At 40.5% G+C, this 20311-nt stretch overlaps 1 protein-coding gene across 2 annotated transcripts in view; it reads right to left on the bottom strand.

The window, feature by feature from the left end:
- The window catches only part of CASR (calcium sensing receptor), a 94053-nt gene that overhangs the window by 17761 nt on the left and 55981 nt on the right, over positions 1-20311 (bottom strand). For both annotated transcript variants that reach the window (XM_036352617.1, XM_036352618.1), the window contains exons 4-5: positions 17816-18700; positions 8282-8512 (exon numbers count right to left, since the gene is read on the bottom strand). In XM_036352617.1, coding sequence (XP_036208510.1) covers positions 8282-8512; positions 17816-18700 — 1116 coding nt within the window. The remainder of the gene's footprint in view (positions 1-8281; positions 8513-17815; positions 18701-20311) is intronic.

The following is a 20311-nucleotide window of genomic DNA, read 5'->3' as shown; positions in this document are numbered from 1 at the left end:
GCAGCTGAGGCAGCTGGTCCCTGGGCATTGTGGTTGTAGGGTCCCAGGAGGTATCCGATGCCTCCCCAGTTGAAGGTAAGGCTGGGCTTTCTATCACAGCCACTCTCCTTTTCAAGATGGCATGGTCTCTCCCTCCTCTTGACTTTTTAAAAAAATATGTTTTTATTTATTTCAGAGAGGAAGGGAGAGGAAGAGAGATAGAAACACTGATGATGAGAGAGAATCATTGATTGGCTGCCTCCTGTTTCCCCCATACTGGGGATCAAGCCTGCAACCCCGGCACGTGCACTGACCAGGAATTGAACCATGACCTCCTGGTTCATGGGTCAATGCTCAACCACTGAGGCATGCTGGCTGGACTCACCTTGAATTGTTTGGAATTATTTAAGAAGAACAAGTGTTAGTTCTTTGAATGTTTGGTAAAATTTACCTGTGAAGCCATCTGGTCCAGGGCTATTGTTTACTGGGAAAATTTTGATTACTGATTCAATTTCATTAGTTGTAATTAGTCTTTCAGATTTTCTGTTTCTTCCTGATTCAGTTTTGGAAGATTGCATGCTTCTAGGCATTTATATATTTTGTTCAGATTGTCCAATTTGTTGGCATATAGTGTTCACAGTATTTTATTACAATTCTTTGTATTTCTGTGGTGGCAGTTGTTACTTCTCCTCTTTCATTTATGATTTTATTTATTTGGGTCATTTCTCTTTTTTTTTCTTGATGAGTCTGAATAAAAGTTTGTCAATCTTGTTTATCTTTTCAAAGAACCATTCTTGGTTTATTGATCTTTTGTGTTGTTTCTTTTAGATTCTATTTTATTTATTTCTACTCTCATCTTTTATTATTTCTTTTTTTGTACTCACTTTGGGTTTTGTTGTTGTTCTTTGTCAAGTTGCTTTAAGTGTAAAGTTAGATTGTTGATATGAGATTTTTCTTGTTTTTTGAGGTAGGCCTGTAATGCTGTGAATTTCCCTCTTAGGTCTGCTTTTACAGTGTCTCATATGTTTTGGCTTGTTGTATTCTCATTTTCATTTGTTTCAAGGTATCTTTTGATTTTTTCCTTGATATCATTGTTAACCCATTCATTGTTTTGTAACATGTAGCCTCCATGTCTTTGTGTGTTTTTCAGTTTTTTCTTGTGATTGATTTCAAGTTTCATACCATAATGGTCAGAGAAGATGCTTGATATGATTTCAATCTTCTTAAATTTATTGAAACTTGTTCTGTGTTCTAACATGTTGTCTATCCTAGAAAATGTTCCATAAGCACTTGAAAAGAACATAAATCCCATTGCTTTGGGGTAGAATACTCTGATGATACAAATTAAATACATTTGATATAGTGTGTCATTTAAGGCTGCTGTTTTCTGATTAATTTTCTGTCTGGAAGATCTATATATTGAGGTCAAAGGGGTGTTAAAATCCCCTACAATGACTGTATTACTGTTGATCTCTCCCTTTATGTCAATCAAGATTTGCTTTACATATTTAGGTCGGTGCTCCTAAGTTGGCTGCACAAATGTTTAGAAGGGTTATACAGCTTGTTGGATTGATTCCTTTGTCATTATGTAGTGTCCTTTTTTGGTTTTTTATTATAGCCTTTATTTTTAAATCTATTTTGTCAGATATAAGTATTGCTGTCCCAGCTTTTTGTTTGTTTGTTTTTTGAATTTTTATAAGGGTTTATTTGAGCCAAATTGACAACATTATGGGGAGCAAGATCTCAAATGCTCTCCCCAGCTTTTGTTTTCATTTCTATTTGCATGAAATATCTTTTTCCATCTCTTTACTTTTTAGTCTTTGTGTATTTTTCATTCTGAGGTGGGTCTCTTGTAGATTGCATATGTATGGGTCTTGCTTTCGTATCCATTCAGCTACCTTATTCTTTTGATTAGAACATTTAAACCATTTATATTTAAAGTGATTATTGAAGTTACATATTATTGCCATTTTATTCTTTGTAACTATGTTCTTCTGTTGTTTTTTATTATTATTATTTTTTCTTTTTCTTTAAGAAGATCCTTTAACATTTCTTGTAACACTGGTTTGGTGGTAATGAACTCCTTGAACCTTTTCTTTTCTGGAAAGCTCTTTATTTCTCCTTCAATTTAAAATGATAGCCTTGCAATTTCTTCACTGATACATCTCCTAGGGCAGTGATGGCGAACCTTTGACACGCATGTCAGAGGTGACACACAAACTCATCTTTTTGGTTGATTTTTCTTTGTTAAATGGCATTTAAATATATAAAATAAATATCAAAAATATAAGTCTTTGTTTTACTATGGTTGCAAATATCAAAAAATTTCTATATGTGACACGGCACCAGAGTTAAGTTAGGGTTTTTCAAAATGCTGACATGCTGAGCTCAAAAGGTTCGCCATCACTGTCCTAGAGCATTGGAAACTAAAGAGAAAATAAACGAATGGGACTACATCAAAATAAAAAGCTTCTGCACAGCAAAAGAAACCATCAACAAAACAACAAGAAAGCCCACTGCATGGGAGAAGATATTTGCCAATGTTATCTCTGATAAGGGTTTAATCTCCAACATTTATAGGGAACTCATACAACTTAACAAAAGAAAGATAAACAATCCAATCAAAAAATGGGCAAAGGACCTAAATGGACACCTTTCAAAAGAGGACATTCAGAAAGCCAAGAGACATATGAAAACATGCTCAAAGTCACTAATCATCCGAGAGATGCAAATGAAAACAACAATGAGGTACCACCTCACACCTGTCAGAATGGCTATCATCAACAAATCAAAAAAAACGACCAAGTGCTGGAGAGGATGTGGAGAAAAAGTAACACTCATGCACTGTTGGTGGGAATGCAGACTGGTGCAGCCACTATGGAAGACAGTATGGAGTTTCCTCAAAAAGTTAAAAATGGAACTCCCATTTGACCCATTGATCCCACTGCTAGGAATATATCTCAAGAAACCAGAAACGCCAATCAGAAAGGATATATGCACCCCTATGTTCATAGCAGCACAATTCACCATAGCTAAGATTTGGAAACAATCTAAGTGCCCATCAACGGATGAATGGATTAGAAAACTGTGGTACATATACACAATGGAATACTATGCTGCTGTAAAAAAGAAGGAATTCTTACCATTTGCAACAGCATGGATGGAATTGGAGAGCATTATGCTAAGTGAAATAAGCCAGGCAGTGAAAGAAAAATACCACATGATCTCACTCATTTATGGATAATAAAGACCAATCTAAACTGATGAACAAAAATAGATACAGAGGCAGAGCAGCATTAAACAGACTGCCAAACTACAGCAGGAAGGCTGGGGAGGGTTGTGTGGGGGGGGAGGTAAGAGATCAACCAAAGGACTTGTATGCATGCATATAAGCATAACCAATGGACACAAGACACTGAGGGGTAGGGGAGGCTGGGGAAGGTCAAGGGGGGAAAAAGGAGACAAATGTACTACTCTGTAATATTTTAAGCAATAAAAAAAAGTTAAAAAAAATAAAATGATAGCCTTGCTAGGTATAGTAGTCTTAGCTGTAGGTCTTTGCTTCTTCACTTTGAATATTTTATACCAGTTCCTTCAGGCCTGAAATGTTTTTATTGAGAAATCAGCTGAAAGTCCTATGGGAGCTCCTTTGTAGGCCATTAACTGTCTTTTTCTTGCTGCTTTTAAGATTCTCTCTTTGTCTTTAAACTTTGCCATTTTAATTATGATGTGTCTTGGTATGGGCCTCTTTGGGTTCATTTTGTTTGGGTCTTTCTGCCCTTTCTGGACTTGAGTGGCTTTTCTCTTTACCAGGTTAGGGAAATTTTCAGCCATTATTTCTTCAAGTAGGTTCTTGATTTGTTGTTTTCTTTCTTTTCCTTCTGGTACCCCTATGATGCAGATATTGTTATATATTTTTTTTGTCTCAAAGGTCCCTTAAACTATCCATACATGTTTGGATTCTTTTTTCTTTTTGCTGCTCTGATTGGGTGTTTTCTGCTACCTTGTCTTCCAAATTGTTGATTTGATCCTCTGCTTCATCCAACCTACTATTTATTTCTTTAGTGATTCCTTCACTTCAGATACTGTATTCTTCATTTCTGACTGATTCTTTTTTATGGTTTCTATGGCTATTTTCATGCTGTTGGAGTTCTCAATAAGTTCCTTATAGTTCTTACTCAGTTTCTTTAGCATCCTTATAACCATGTTTTTTGAATTGTATATCTGGTAAATTGCTTGCCTCCATTTCATTTAGCCCTTTTTCTAGAGATTTCTCCTATTCTTTCACTTGGGGCATGTTTCTTTGTCTTCCAACTTTGGCTGCCTTTTTGTATTTGTTTCTATGAATTAAGTAGATATGCTATGTCTTCTAGTATTGGTAGGTGTCCTTATATAATAGGTGTCCTGTGGGATCTAGTGGTGCAGTCTCCTTGATAACCTGAGTTGGGTACTCTAGGAATGTTCCTTATATGGGTTATGTGCGTTCCTCTGTTGTAATTGACTTTTTATTGCTATTGGCCCATTTGTGGGTGAGTTCAGCTCTCAGGCTGGCTGGCTGTGAGGTTCAACCTTGAGCACAGTGTATGAGTTGCTGTGTAGGTACTGACCACACTAAGCAAAATTTGCTTCAGCAGATTCTGGTGCCTGCCGAGATCTCCCTTTGGATATGCCACTTGCGAAAACTAATTGGTTCCTGGCCACTGGGGGTGTTGGTTCTAGGGCCTCTTAGGAGGAACTCTGGTGCAGGTCAATATCAGACACTGCCTGTGACTGGTCCTGAGCTACCTGTCACTTTGTGGCTGCCTCTGCTGGGCCTGAATGTGTGTGGGAAGGACCAAGGTGTGCACTAAGGCAGGATTCCACCAGCACCAAGCCTGGGGACATATCAGCAAAAAGGCCTAAGGGACCCCTAGGTCCATTTCTGCCTGCCTCCACCTGCTGGCTGCCTATTAGGCTCAGTTACTGAAAGAGCCTCTGGTGGTATGAGGCAAGTTTTCAGTGTGTCACCAGGTAGGGTGAATGGTGTTCACCAGATTTATATAGGTTCAATCTCCATGTCAGTACAAGGTCTGAGGCCACTCAGCAAAAAACCCCGTGTACACCAAGTCTAGCTGCTACCTGACGGGCATCTGTTTTCTAGGAAGCAGGATCAAGGAAAAGACGAAGAAGAGAGCAAAGGATTCTTAAAGGCACTTTCTTAAAAGAAGGTTCCCAGATTCCATCACATAACACTGCCACTTGCATCCCATTCTGCAGGATTTAGTCATGTGGCCATACTTACTTGAGACTGGGAAATTTTTTTATTCTGGGTGGTCATGTGCCCAGTTAAAATTGAGTTCTATTATTAAAGAAAAAAGGGAGAACAAATATTGGGGGCCTCTAGCAGTCTCTGTCATGCCAACTTTTTCTTCATAATCGTTAAAAAAAAGCTCAAGGTCATATAGTGACTTATTGGAGAGCTTGGATTCACACCCAGGTAAGTATTCCAAAGTCTGTACTTTTCATTGTACCAAAATACTGCTTTATAGTAGTGAAGAATTAGAATAATGCCAACCTCTGAGCCCTCTTACTGCCTCCTTCTGCATCCCTTAGCTAAAGAGAAATCCTATCACCAAAGGAGTGGACTGGGAAACCACCAAGAAAAATCCATTTTGCAAAAAGCCAGCAAGTATCTTTAATTCTTCTGAATAGCTTCATCAAAGATGCCTATCCAATTCTGGCCAAGGAAGCCCATCTGAATTCCAAGACCACAAAGATGATGTTTCTTTTTCTTCTTATTTGTTGTAATAAAATAAGGAAATAATTACAGAGAGTATAGTGTAGAAGATGGAGCACTAGGGTCTGAGTCACAGCACTTGGATCCTAGTCTCAACTCTTATACTGACCATCTGTCCTGTCTTGGAAGTCACCTTTGCCCTCCTAAACCTGTGTCATCAACTTCAAATTGGGGTATTGGATACAAAGATATTTAAAGCCCCTCTAGCTCCAAAAAAGACCCTTCAAATTAGGGTGTTGGATACAAAGATATTTAAAGCCCCTCTAGCTCAAAAAAAGACCCTTTGGCTCTAAAGTGCTTCATTAGAAAGTGAACTGAGACATTGATTAATATATTATAACTAGAGGCCCGATGCACAAAATTTGTGCACAGGAGAAGGAGGGCTCTCAGCCCAGCCTGCACCCTCTTGCAATCTGGGACCCCTCACTCATTACCTCCTGCCTGCTCACTCCTAACTGCCTGCCTGCTTGCTCCTGACCATTTGGCTCGCTGCTCCTTAGCGCTGCTGTGGAGGTGGGAGAGACTCCTGCCATCGCTGCTACTCTAGCCAGCCATGAGCCCGACCTCTGGCTGAGCAGCACTTCCCCTGTGGGAACGCACTGACCACCAGGGGGTAGCTCCTCTATTAGTGTCTGCCCTCTGGTGGTCAGTGCACATCATAGTGACCAGTCGTTCTGGTCAATCTGCCATCATGGTCACTGGGCTTTTATATACATAAATGCTATATTAATAACAGTTTGCATTACTAATTTTTGCATCCTTGATTTTGTTAACTTTGTGAGCTATGTAGGGAAATTATTAATACATTATTTATAGTTAAATATAGATGACATCTTTGTGGCCATTTCTATTAAAAAATGCAGAAGAAAGTGGATTAGACCCTAATATTTGTTGAGTGCCTATGTGTACTAAGTTTGAAGTAATGTTTCTGTGGAAAAATTAGATTTAATTTATAACTCTGTCATCTACCTCAGGAACATAAATGATTGAGTTCATAAAGAATCCTTATTATTCATTTTCCAATGTTTAAACCTACAGTGTGCACAGACTGTTTTAGGTTATAGAGAACTATACAGGAAATAGTTTCCATGCAAGAAGGGAGACGAGACATACACCTATTAGAGACAATCAATTATGTACATTAATGGAGGTAAAAGATAACCTGGGTGATTTAACAGCAGGGAATCAGTGATAGCATAGCTCAGTGATGGCATACCTTTTGAGCTCGGCGTGTCAGCATTTTGAAAAACGCTAACTTAACTCTGGTGCTGTGTCACATATAGAAATTTTTTGATATTTGCAACCATAGTAAAACAAAGACTTATATTTTTGATATTTATTTTATATATTTAAATGCCATTTAACAAAGAAAAATCAACCTAAAAAATAAGTTCACGTGTCATCTCTGACACGCGTGTCATAGGTTTGCCATCACCGGTATAGCTGATCAATTTAGATTATAGTCAGTTGAAACTTGTGATAAGTTAGACAAGGGTATAATTAGTGGACAGGGTTGTATAACCTCTGGAAGCCCCAAATCTCTGGAAAGGGTTGTGACATGTTTAAAATTGAGAATCCATTTTCTGAGGTAGAGGCTAGCAATGACTCGCACACTGGATAAGCTTCACTATCTATAGTAGACCTCTGCACGGGTAACTATCCTACACATTGGGAACCAATAAAATTATAGTATCTGTTAAGAAACCCACCAACCAACCTAAGGAGCATTTGGTAAAAGATGAAGTTGAATCTTTGGTCACGTTTTATAAAATAGTTCAAGAGACTCAAAAGTGATACTAGGAAGGCAAACGCAAAGAGTAATGCAGTGGGCTTCATCCAGGCATCTCGGGAGAGTTAAAGAGGATTTAACTCTTGTCCAGGATTTGTATTACAGAGGACCTGGGTCCTCAGTAGCCTATTACATCTGGGACTCAATCACCACAAAATGGTCATCATTTTAGCATATCATGTGTCTTTTCCTGGAGAGCATATTCACTGGGTGAGAGGCTTCTGATTATTAACCAGGCGTCTAAATGCAGTGATATTCAAGGGGTAGGACCCTGATCATGGTCACAAACATCCTCCTATGTGTTACAGATCTCCCAGGGAGAAAAATAAATGGTCATTTTGGTTAATAAGTCAGCAGCCCTGTGATGTTTGAATCATAGGGAACTACCTCTTTGTGAATTAATTACCCAGGCCCTGCCTTGATTGATGTTTATGTTTGCTTAAATATTTTGCTCCAGTTGGGGAAAGTTTTAGTTAAGGAAACTATTACTAACCAGGGAGTCATATTTGTAAAGAATAAAATTGTTTTAAAATAATAAGCATGGGGCTCAGGTCCCAAGGATTCGCTGCTGTACACCAAACACTCATGGATTTCATGGGGAGCCTGGCGATGCAGAGTGAGCTGAGGGAAGTGGACTAATTCTGGAAGTCCAGTGGTGAACAGTCCAAGGCCCTCCAAAGCCCAGCACATTTCCTGCCATGGTGGAGGCATCTGGTGTTCAGATGGGCAGCACATACCTCTCTGGAGAACCCACTCCACAGGATTTTCTTCTCATTGATGAAGAGCCTTTCCCCTTTCTTGGCATAGACGTTGTAATATCCAACTTCCTTAAACACAATGGAGCCATCCTCTGGAGAGAGGTGCCAGTTGATGATGGAATAGTTCCCCACCAAGTCACCACATTCATCAAAAGTCACCTGTTCCCCCATATTGTTGGTAAAGTTTAGGTGACGTAGGTGCTTCAGGACCTAAAGAGGAACAGAGATGAATATTCTGAGTATAAGCCGCAGGGCTGCCACATATGGTTATGTAGGTTTTTGCACAGAGAAAGGGCAGTAAACAATCTTGATCTAATAAAGTGGAAGGAACGTGACTTGAGGAAGAGGCCCCTTTTTCTAATTTATGCTGGGGTACTTCATGTGTTAGCAGCAGCCCTGGTAAGCTAGGGGCTTTACGTGGTACTTAAATTGTACCTGGGGTAGGAAGGACTTTCTTGAAATTAGGGAAGGAAAGGAGAGATATCTCACCAAAGGCCGAGACAAGACTTCTACAGGTGCATTACCATCCGGTGGTGCCCCGGGAGGGATGGGTTTGTAAGCCAGAGCCGTTCTTGGTGTTTTCTGAGATGGGATTTGGGGAAGGAGTGAGGCACTACGTGCCTTTATAATCTGCACCATCTTTCTCTGTGCTACTGTTTTTGTGGAAGCGTCTCGCTACCAAAACTCAAACGGAGGGGAGTGGGAGGAAGAAATACATGAGGCTGTGGGTGGAGTCTTATTGTAACAGTTATGGCCAATCCCTTATTTTTACAGGGTCTTATGGGTCACAAAGCCCTTGTACAAAACAAAGTAATGATAATAATTACTAAACCTCCCTAGTTATTTTATTCCCTTTGGGGAACAATGCTAAATAATTTATTATCGAATCTAATCTTCACAACAAGTAGTACTACTACCCCATTTCATTTTTGGGGAAACTGAGGCACAGAAAACAAAAGTATCTTTTCAGGGCCATACAGCTAGCAAGGGGTGCAAAGCCTGTGCTCTTAATGGGTATGCCCTACAGAAGCATCACTAGGCTCCTGGCTCTGCTTCCTGAGTGCCCCTGACATGGGTCAAGAGGAGGCAGTGGGCACTCAGCAGCTGGTCTTTCATGTGGGACCTACCCAGGGCTAGAGGTCACTGAGGCACCAAGAAAGAGTAAGGCACGATCCCGCCTCTAAGTGTAGGGGTGCTCGCTTCCACTGTATCTCTAATCAAATCTAGCTATCTACAAAAAGAAAAACACACTGTGACCAAGTTCAGTTTATCCCAGGAATGCAAAGTTAGTTTAGCATTTGACTACATTAACATGCTACAAAAGAGAAACCATATGATCATCTCCATTGTTACAGAAAACATGTTTATAATCTCCAACCTCCATCCCAGATAAAAACTCTCAGCCATTTAAGAATAAAAGGGAACTTCCTCAATGCTATAAAGGACATCTATGAAAAACCTACATTAGTAACATCATACTTAATTGTAAAAGACTGACTGCTGTCCTAGCTGGTCAGTGGATAGAGTATCAGCCTGTGGATGGAGCATTGGCCTGCGGACTGAAGGGTCCCCGGTTTGATTCCAATCAAGGGCACATGCTCAGGTTGCGGGCTTGATCCTTAGTAGGGGGTGTGCAGGAGGCAGCCAATCAATGATTCTCTCTCATCATTAATGTTTCTATCTCTCCTTTTCCCTTCCTCTCTGAAATCAATCAAAATTTATTTTAAAAAAAGACTGACTGCTTTCCCCCTAAGATCATGAACAAGACAAGAAGTCTGTTCCCACTATGGCTGTACTGGAAGTTTTAGCCAAGCTGGATAAGGCTGATTTAGGATAAAAACATAAAGATCTAAGTTCTACACTCAAACAAAAACAAATAAGCAAACAAACAAACAAAAGAACTTTCAAATAAAGTGAAAAGACATAGGTCACTTTTTAAAAAATCTACCATTGAGGACCATAGAATTTAAGGCTTTTATGTAATTGGTTGAACTTAAACCTATATATTGAAAAGCAAATTACTGAAAACTATAGTATAACTATAGGATAAAGGGCCAATATAATTTCTTTCTTTGAGCTATAACTATAATCAATGTTCTGTGTTCTGACTTAAAAAGAAAAATAACCTTCCAGATTAAGACAAAGAAACAAACAGGCAAACAGAGAAATATTAGTAGAATTTGTTTTAAAATGTGCTAGAAGATTTTACTTAATAGTGGTAGGGTAGACATGTCATAAGAATTGTGGTTTTCATAGGATAAAATGTTAATTTTCTCTTTATGAAAGAAAAAGAGAAGTTTTGGATTTTTGGGGGGAAATATTTCCTTTGTGATCTTTTAAGAAAGCTACAGCTAAATATCATATTTTAGTCCTGGCCTGTTTGGCTCAGTAGATAGAGCATCGGCCTACGGACTGAAGGGTCCCAGGTTTGATTCCGGCCAAGGGCACATGCCTGGGTTGCAGGCTCGATCCCCAGTAGGGGGCGTGCAGGAGGCAGCCAGTCAATGATTCTCTCTCATCACTGATGTTTCTATCTCTCTCTCCCTCTCCCTTCCTCTCTGAAATCAATAAATAAATATATTTAAAAAAATAAATAAATATCATATTTTACATGTCAATTTTTAAAAAAATATGTATTTTATTGATTTTTACAGAGAGGAAGGGAAAGGGATAGAGAGTTAGAAACATCGATGAGAGAAAAACATCAATCAGCTGCCTCCTGCATGCCCCCTATTGGGGATCAAACCCGCAACCAAGGTACATGCCCTTGACTGGAATCGAAGCAGCAAGCAGACAGTCTATCCCAGGGGTGGGCAAACTTTTTGACTTGAGGGCCACAATGGGTTCTTAAACTGGACCGGAGGGCCGGAACAAAAGCATGGATGGAGTGTTTGTGTGAACTAATATAAATTCAAAGTAAACATTATTACATAAAAGGGTAGTCTTTTTTTTTTTTTTAGTTTTATTCATTTCAAACGGGCCGGATCTGGATAGACCACGGCTGGTCTATCCACTGAGCAAAACTGTTAGGGCTACATGTCAAGTTTTTATTATGAGCACATATTTAATTTTCAGTAAATACTCAAAACACGGAATAAACTTATTATAAAACTTCCACCAATTTGTTAAGGAACAGGGGAGTTGGAATCACCATCCTATCTAATAATAGATGAACATGGTAATTGACCATACCTTCACTATGCCTCCCATTAGCTAATCAGCGTGATATGCAAGCTAATCACCAACAAAGATGTCAGCTAATTTGCATACTGCAGGCAGGGCAGGACAGCACCATCCTGCATGCCCTGCCACCATCCGGGCCTGCTATCTGTGACCCAGGGTGGCGGGCGTCTGTGTGCGACCCGACCCGGGATGGCCAGGCGGGGCAGCAGCGATCGGCCAGCCCGCCTGGCCTCCATCCAGGCATCCTGTGTGTGACCTGACCCAGGGCGGCCGGGTGGGGCAGCAGCAATTGGCCGGCCCGCCCGGACTTCCTGTGTGTGACCCACCCGGGGTGTCCCATGTGCAACCCGACCTGGGGCAGCACCCCAACCCCTGGATCGGCCTTGCCGTGTGCCCGACCTGGGGAGGCGGGCCAGGCACCTAGGGATTGGGCCTCCCATCTGCCACCCGGGGAGTGGGCCTAAGCTAGCAGATGGTTATCTCCCAAGGGGTCCCAGACGGTGAGAGGGCACAAGTGGGGCTGAGGGACACCCCTAACTCCCTCCCCCGCCAGTGCACAAATTTTTGTGCACCGGGCCTCTAGTCCTATATAATAAAAGGCTAATATGCAAATCGACCGAACGGCAGAACAACCGGTCACTCTGACACACACTGACCACCAGGGGGCAGATGCTCAATGCAGGAGCCAGCAGCTGGGCTCATGGCTGGCAAGTGCAGTGGGCCAAAGCTGGCAGTCAGACATCCCCTGAGGGCTCCTGGACTGTGAGAGGGCACAGGCCGGTCTGAGGGGACTCCCCACAATGAGTGCAAGAATTTCGTGCACTGGGCCTCTAGTAGTGCAATAATGTTTTAGTAACAGCTGAGCATTACCTGAAGAGAAGGGTAAGTACAAAAAAACAACTGTTCCATATAAGAATGATGACAGCAGTACACCAGAAGACTAAGGGCTATGGATCAGTATCTTTACTATGAAACCATCAGTTGACCTGGCTAGGCTCTCAGGAGCTAGAAAACATGTGCCCAGAGAACCAACTGGGCACATGGTTCTTTTAACAGTTACCTTGGCCTCATCAGAGAAAGAATGCCTGTGGCAGATGTTGCCTTTCTTATTATCGGCTAAATATGACTTTGGGCAAGTCATCTTGGCTTTTCTGAGTCTTACTTTCCTCACCTACAAAAGAATAATACTCAAGACTAATATTTACTGAACACTTACTATATATATACATATGCAGTATCCTAAGTACCTTATATATATGAACTAATGTTATCCTCATAATAAATTTATGTTTCATATCTCCATTTTTTCAGGTGAAGAAATCGAGACACATTAAATGACTTCCAAAGGTCATAAAGTTATTAGGTAGCAACTGGGATTTAAATCCAGTTAGTCTGGTTCTAGAGTCCAAACTCTTAACCATTTCACTATATACTACTACGCAGGTGTAGGAGTCAGAGTAGACAGTATCTATTAAGTTGTCTATCCCTAGTTACAACAGGTTAACTAGTATAAAACTGAGGTTGAGAAAATGGACATATTTTAAAAGTGGGAGGTGGAGACATGTATAATACTATGGCAACACAAGAGGCCATAATGGGAAAAGGGTAGAAACTGAGTGACATCCAGATCTCCATGAAAGGCCTGTACTTTCCCACCCATGGGACTTTCCATTGTTTTGTATTCTTAATCAACTTACATAGAATAAAATACACCCATTTTAAGAGTATAGTTATGAGTTTTGGCAAATGTACATGTCTGTGTAACTGCCACTACCATCACTCCCAAAGGTACCACGATGTCCCTTCCAAATTAATCCCACCCTCACTTGCAGCCCTAGGCCACCGCTGATCTGTTTTCTATCATTAGAGGTAGAATATCGTATAAATACAACACACAGTTATGTATTCTTTTTTTTTTGGTCTGAATATTTTCCACGTAACATAATGTTTTTGTGATTCACCTTCATTGTTGGGTGTGTTTGCCTTGCAGTTTACATTTCCTCCAAGGAACAGATCCCTTCCACAAATCCTATCCAGCCTTCAAGGTCCAACTTGAATGACATCTTTTATTTTCTTCTTTACTTCAAATCCTAACCTGAATAGTGTTTCATCCTCACAGCAGGCATATAAGTAAAATCATATGAGTGTTGAATTTTTCAAGTTAAAAATTTCACCGTGTCCATTAATAATCAATTATTTACCCTCCCCCTCTACTCTTGGCATCACTTCCCAGCACAGAGGGACAGTGGCACAAGATGCACAAAGCACCCCATTCACATGGACTAAGAGGGAGAGTTCACACAGATAAGGATCCTATTGCTTCTTGCCCACTTCCTGTGCTAAGAGTATAGGGAAAATCCTTGACCAATTCCCTTCTCTAACCTCAGCCTTATTTTCTGGCTCCATCTTTTGCATCTCCTTTGGCTCTCACCTCAATTCACTTCCCCTCTCTCAACCCCCAACAGTACCAGAAATTCCTGGAAAGATCAATTTTGTTTGGCTTCTGTTATTACCATGGTACTGTCATCATGCATGCCTGTTTTTTTGTTGTTTTTTTGTCTACTGAGTAGTTTGTGTATGGTGGAGGAAAGTAGGAAGCATGTCTTGTGCACAATCATCCTAACAGAGGAAGAAGGCAGTTCCATACTTACTTACATGATGCCCCATTCAAACTTGATTGTTGGGTGTGTGACCCAGGTTCTCCCAATCACAGCCTAGAATGCACTGGCCAGTGCTTGATTGAGGGTTGAATAATTCTCTGCAAAGGACTCTAAGTAGTGTTGTCAGGTCAAATCAACTAGACTGCTACTCATTCATTCCGTTATTCTACACATATTCAGGTGCCAGGCGTTCTGGACACAGTGCTGAATACAAACATGGTTCCTGCCCTCATGAAGCTTATAGTAGTATAATGGGGGAAATCACAGTGAAGAGAGAGCTGATGAGCATCGTGAGGAGGGTCAGGGTGGGGAGTGTCTCCGTGGAGGTCAGGAGGTAATTGTGTGTTGTATGCTCATAAATTACCTGTTAGTATTACTTTTGAGGCATATGAGTTAGTTGGTTGATAAATTTTAGGGGGGGAAGGGAAGAAATGGTTAACAAAAGAAAATTATAATTGACCTTACTATTTCAGTCAACTGAAGAGCTTTGGAAGCTTAAGCTGGGTGTATAAATGGCAAAAATGAGGACGAAAGAATGGTCAGAAAGCATGTGTGTGTGTGTGTGTGTGGGGCGGGTATGACTTGAAAAGACTTTCAGGAGAAAGTAAATTTTGAAAAAGTTAAAAGTTTGCTGTGGACAATGATAGAAAACAATGATGGCTCTTTGGGTGTGGGATAGTATGTAAGCAAAAATTCTATGCCAAAAGTAACTAGTGTTTTGTGGGAAGGTGACAGAATGCTTGGCTTATAAGACAATTGAGAGAAAGTGGAATTCCAGGCTGAGATTCTTGGATTAGATTGTATGGGTGATAAGTTTCCATATAGGTCTTAATAATGAGTGTGAATCATTGCTGGTCCATCTTCTGATAGACACATGGCCAAGATCTTAAATTCCAGAACGCCCACCCAACCGCCTGGAATCCTGAGGTTCAAAGGAGACTTACAGCACAGGATATTTTGGCTGGTGCCCACATGTTATTCCTCTTTAGAGCTCTGGCCTTATTTTCCTGTTTCCTCTCCTGGATGAATTACACCAGACTGTATGTGAGTCAGGAGGCCAAATCTTTACCTGTACTAGGGTCAACTGAGGTGTCTGTGTAGAGAACACTTTATTTTGCTATTTTCCTTCTCTTTCCACCTTCTTTTCGTAATAGCATCCTGATTTAACGTGGGGGATCTATTCCCTGCCTTACTCTCAGTCTACGAAGTCTAGCTTAAGGGATGAATATGTGGCCCTGGACTGGTCAATCAATGTGGATTTTGGGACTTTTACAGGAGATCCTGGAAACTAAGGAGAGCCTAGCAGCAAGGATTTTATGAACCTGAAACTGTTGTTAATCCTGAGGATTAAGGAAGAGAGACATGGAGATGAAAGCATCTAGTTGTACTTCTGAGATGTTCAGTATTATGAGCTACTAATAATGTTCCTTCTTTTGTTTAAGCCCGTTGGCTTGTATTTTCTATAGCATGCAACTAAAAGTTCATATTTTGACTATAGCCTGATTCTTGGCTTTTTTCTCATATGTCCAAGCTTTGATATTGACCATCTGGGTCTTATATCCTTGCCTGGGAGAGGATTTACTGAAAAGCAGAATGTCAAAGTACCCACTGGAAGTGTTTTCCTCTTCAACCCCACCCTGGTTCTATAGGCTCTCAGAAGCTGGGTTCCTCTTTCCAGGGGATGTGCAAGGGAAGAGAGAAAAGACATTTACACAAAGATTGTCTATTTATTTCTTCTTCTTAAAATTCCACAACTTAGAGTCATGGCTTCTGAATTCTTTTTGGCCTTTGACATTCATTAAAGCTCCTCTTTCTTTGACAGGGTTGGGGGTGGGGGGTGTGCAATGCAAGGAAGGAAACTTTAAGGACCTCATAGAGATTAGAAACTTCAGCCAACAATGATGTCTGAGTAAGGTATTTCCCACACAAGGACAACCAAAATTGTGTGTGTCCTGACTCATTCTGCCAAGCCTCAACAGTCACGCCTTATCCCCTGAGAATCTCTAACATGAGTGACATAGGTTGTACATTCTTTGTGTCTCGGTATCTTTTCCAAAGGGTCTATGGTGATTTGGTTCTGTGTACAAAGCTACTTTAGTGTTTTTTTTCCTAATTGATTAATTAGAGACATATTGAAATCCTACTATAATAACCACCACCTGTTTAGAGTTTAAAACTTTACAAATTGCTTTCATATACATCATCTCATTTCATCTTCAAAAGAACCTAGGGTAGCATTGCTAAGTGGTTAGCATGTTGGCCTGAGCACCAAAGGGTCTCAGGTTTGATTCATGGTCAAGGCATGTATCTGGGTTGCAGGTTCACCATCTAAAAATCAAGGTACGTTTATCTATCAATGGACACCCAGGTTGCTTTCATATCTTGGCTATTGTAAATAATGCTACAAGGAGCTTAGAAGTGCATATATCATTTTGAATTACTGTTTTTGTTTTCTTCAAATAAAGATGTGGTATATAATTACATATAATGGAATATTACTCAGCAATAAAAAAGAATGAAATCTTGCCATATGCAACAACATGGATGGTCCTAGAGGGCATTATGCAAAGTGAAACGAGTCAGGCAGAAAAAGACAAATTAGTATGGTTTCACTTATATGTGGAATCTAAAAAACACACAAAAACAGCCAATCAAAGAAAACACAACAGAAATGGACTCATAGAAACAGAGATCAAAATGATCGTTATCAGAGGGGAGGTGGAGTGAGGGGTATGGGTAACAAGGTGAAGGGGAATATGGTCAATAATATTGTGGCAAGGTTACACGGGGACAGAGTATTACTAGACTTAGTGTGGTAATCACATTGTAAAGTATATACATGTTAAATCACTACTTCATACACTTGAAACTAATATAATATTGTATACCAACTATACTTAAAAAATAAAAATGAAGATACATATGCAAGACATGAATGGTTATGTAAGACATAAGTCAAGTCAGACTTATCTTCATAAGTTCTATGAAATGAAAAGATTATGATGTCTCTCCTACATGTAATTTAAAAATACGAAGTTAGACTAAACCATAGAATGAGTGTTGGAATTCCACTTAAGTTCTGATTATTTTCTATTGTAACTATTTCAGTGCTTCTTTTTGAAATGTCCAATATCAAATACTTTTAAGGCAAGCTTTATCTGTACCCTTGACTTGCTTGTGTCTTAAGCTTAAATGTTCTATTGGGTGGTTTAGTACATTATATTTTGAGTAATATAATGGCAAAGTGGTGACTATACACAGTAACACTAGTTTTATGTCTGTTAGCATATGAAATGTAATAAATACTAAAAAAATACATGTTACTCACAGCAGTATCATTAAAGTAAAGCATTAGAAAAACATCCTCCCCTCAGTACTAAATCTATCCCAGGATATTAAAAACCTTTTAGGGGCCATACTGTAGATATTCTGAACCACTAGGCTAAAGGACAATTGAGCCAAAGCTTTAAACAGATAATCAAATTAAATTAATATCAATTGTCCAGAGCCAGTTGCTCAGACATTTGTAAAGGCAATTTGAATTCACAGCTACATTTAGTGATTTTATTAGGATCTTGTTGTTTCACAGTAACCATTTTATCTGTCTTGCCCAGATCGGCCAAACTCTGCTTTATTACACAGAGAACTGCTATCTAAGTGAAGGATGTACCTGCCAAGCCTCCACCTTCTTGATGTCAGCACAGGAACCGTTGGTGAAGAGCCCTCTCCCAGGTAAGCACGTGTATATATCTTGCAGGGCATGAGCAATGGAGTAGACGGCTAAGTAGACATTGTAGGATATCCGTAAGTGTGTATAATCCATGTAAGGGGTCTCAACACTGCTGATGTTCTCATCCCCTGTACAGAGAGGTCGGAAGACAGTGGAGCTGTTGCTTATCCTGCCACTACCTTCTTCTTGACCTCTCAGGAAGGTGTCCATGGGTAATGGTCCTTTAGCACCTTCTTGGAGGTGGCAGTTAAATGTTTCTTCCCAAAACTCCTTGGCAAAACCATTGTGGGCAGATTTCCTGGGATGGACTTTCTGCAAGAATTCCCGGAAGCCTGGGATCTGCCCAGCTTTCAGACCAAATCCAATAGTGCCTCCGACCACATGGAAGTACTCCGGCATGGCGATCAGAGAAGAGCTGGCCCAGGCCTCACTGGCCAGCCAGATCCTGCCCGTGATATTGCGCCGAACGATCTCCTTGATGAGGGGTTCAAGGTCTGGGCCACTGGAAAAGACGACGATGACTTTGGCTGTGGAATTCTGGATTACCTCTACTACCTGCTGGATCTCTTCCTCATCAGAGTACTGGGAGATGAGTTCACTGAAGTCAATGCAGATGTCCCTCTCCTCAGCTTCTTCTCGGAATTTCTCAATCCCTGGCCGGCCATAGTCATCATCAGCTGCAATGGTGCCCACCCAGTTCCAGCGGAAATATTCAATAATGTCTGCCATGGCGGTGGCCTGGTGCTCATCATTGGGGATGGTACGCAGGAAGGACTTGAACTGATTCTTATTGCTGAGGAGCCTGCTGGAGGAGGCATAACTGACCTGGAAAGAATACAGAACACAGAATGAATGACTGGGGGAGGTGCTAGGTGAGCCTCAAGGCTGTGTGGAGGTGGCTTGTTGAGCATTTATTAATATAATTTATCAAATATGTTCTTCACTGCAGACATGATGAAAGGGTGAGGACAACCAGAATCTCCAGTGTGAGCATCCAAGCACCTGTCAGTCAGTCTATCAGGGAGCATTCTAATTCGCAGGGGCTGGATCTTCACAATGCTACCCTCAAAAATGGGTCTGGCCATAAAGTCAGCTCAACAATAGTAGGGTCCATTTATTCTTTCACGGAGAGTATTTATGCACTGTCCCATCGTTTCTCCTAACCTCCTCGGTACTGCCTCTTGGTTACACTATACCCATGTACACATCTGCTTGTTGGGTCCAGGTTCTGATATGAACATTTTAGCTCCCCCTTTACTGCGATGAACACATTTTCCATGACTCACTTCTGAAAGGTATAGGTTCCCTTTGGGTTATGAGCCTAAGTCTCTTCAGAGGAGCCCCAAGGGGTTCCCCTTTCCTAGTCTGCCTAGTTTCTCTCTTCCTGTCCATCTCTAGTCTTTAGCAGTTCACTCTCTTCCCACTCCTTTCTCCCCCTCCTCCTCCCCACAGTACTTTAGATAAAAGTATCCTTAATTGTAGTCATTTACAAGAACTGTTTATCTTTTAGGCTCAATTAGTCATTAGGTTTATTAGGCTCAATTTCCCTGCACCACCATAACAATGACATGCATTATTAAATGTAGTCAGAAATACATCCTTTCCCCGCCTGGCTTCTCAGTGGGTTCTGTCACCATTCAGAGCCCCTTCCTCTGTTCATTTCAGGTGATGGCCTAAGCCTCTTGACAGGCTTTTAGGTGGGTCTCTAAATCCTAGAGAGACTGAAAAGGAACCTTGGAAAGCTGCCTTGCTGTCTTTCCACTTTCTTAGACATAGCCCGTTCTATATTTGAGGCACCAAGGGAAGAAAGCCTTTTCTTTGATGGTAAAAGATCATTGCCTGCAGAAGTATCTGAATATCATGTAAAGCATTTGTTAGTACAGAGCTTCCCAACTCCCCTCCCCCTCCAACATTGTGGCAAACACAGAAAATGAGGTTAATGGAAGAGGCTGAGCAGCCCTGGTGGAGGGTGCTCTGACTTAGCCATCCAAAACTTTGAGGGGATCAATATCTTGGCAGGCTTTGGCCTATCTGTAGCACTCCTGTGTGTCCTGGCTCACCAGTTAGGAAGTTCCAAGTTATTGGACCATTTCTTCTGAAGAACAAAGCATTTTTATATTTAATGGAATTTCTTTTAGGTAATGAGGGATGTTAATATCACTTTTCTCCAGTTTTCTAGGGAGATTTTTAAACTTCTTAAAAATATGAAGTTAAAGAAATTTTGGAGAATGCCTTTTTAGATATTTATCACCAATTAAAACAATTAATTTCCTATGTTCAGTGCTTTTAAAATGAATTTTTCTAAAATGTTTCTTCTTAACAATGAATCATTTCTATACCAAAACATAAAAGGCATTGGTCTATGAAAAACTGGACCAATATTGCTAATGGGCAGGCATATTTTTAAAATAAAAACTTTGAATTTGGAAGTTATAA

This window comes from Myotis myotis, unplaced genomic scaffold, assembly GCF_014108235.1.
Source record: "Myotis myotis isolate mMyoMyo1 unplaced genomic scaffold, mMyoMyo1.p scaffold_m19_p_2, whole genome shotgun sequence".
Taxonomy (NCBI): Eukaryota; Metazoa; Chordata; class Mammalia; order Chiroptera; family Vespertilionidae; genus Myotis; species Myotis myotis.
This window is presented reverse-complemented; position numbering and strand designations above follow the sequence as displayed.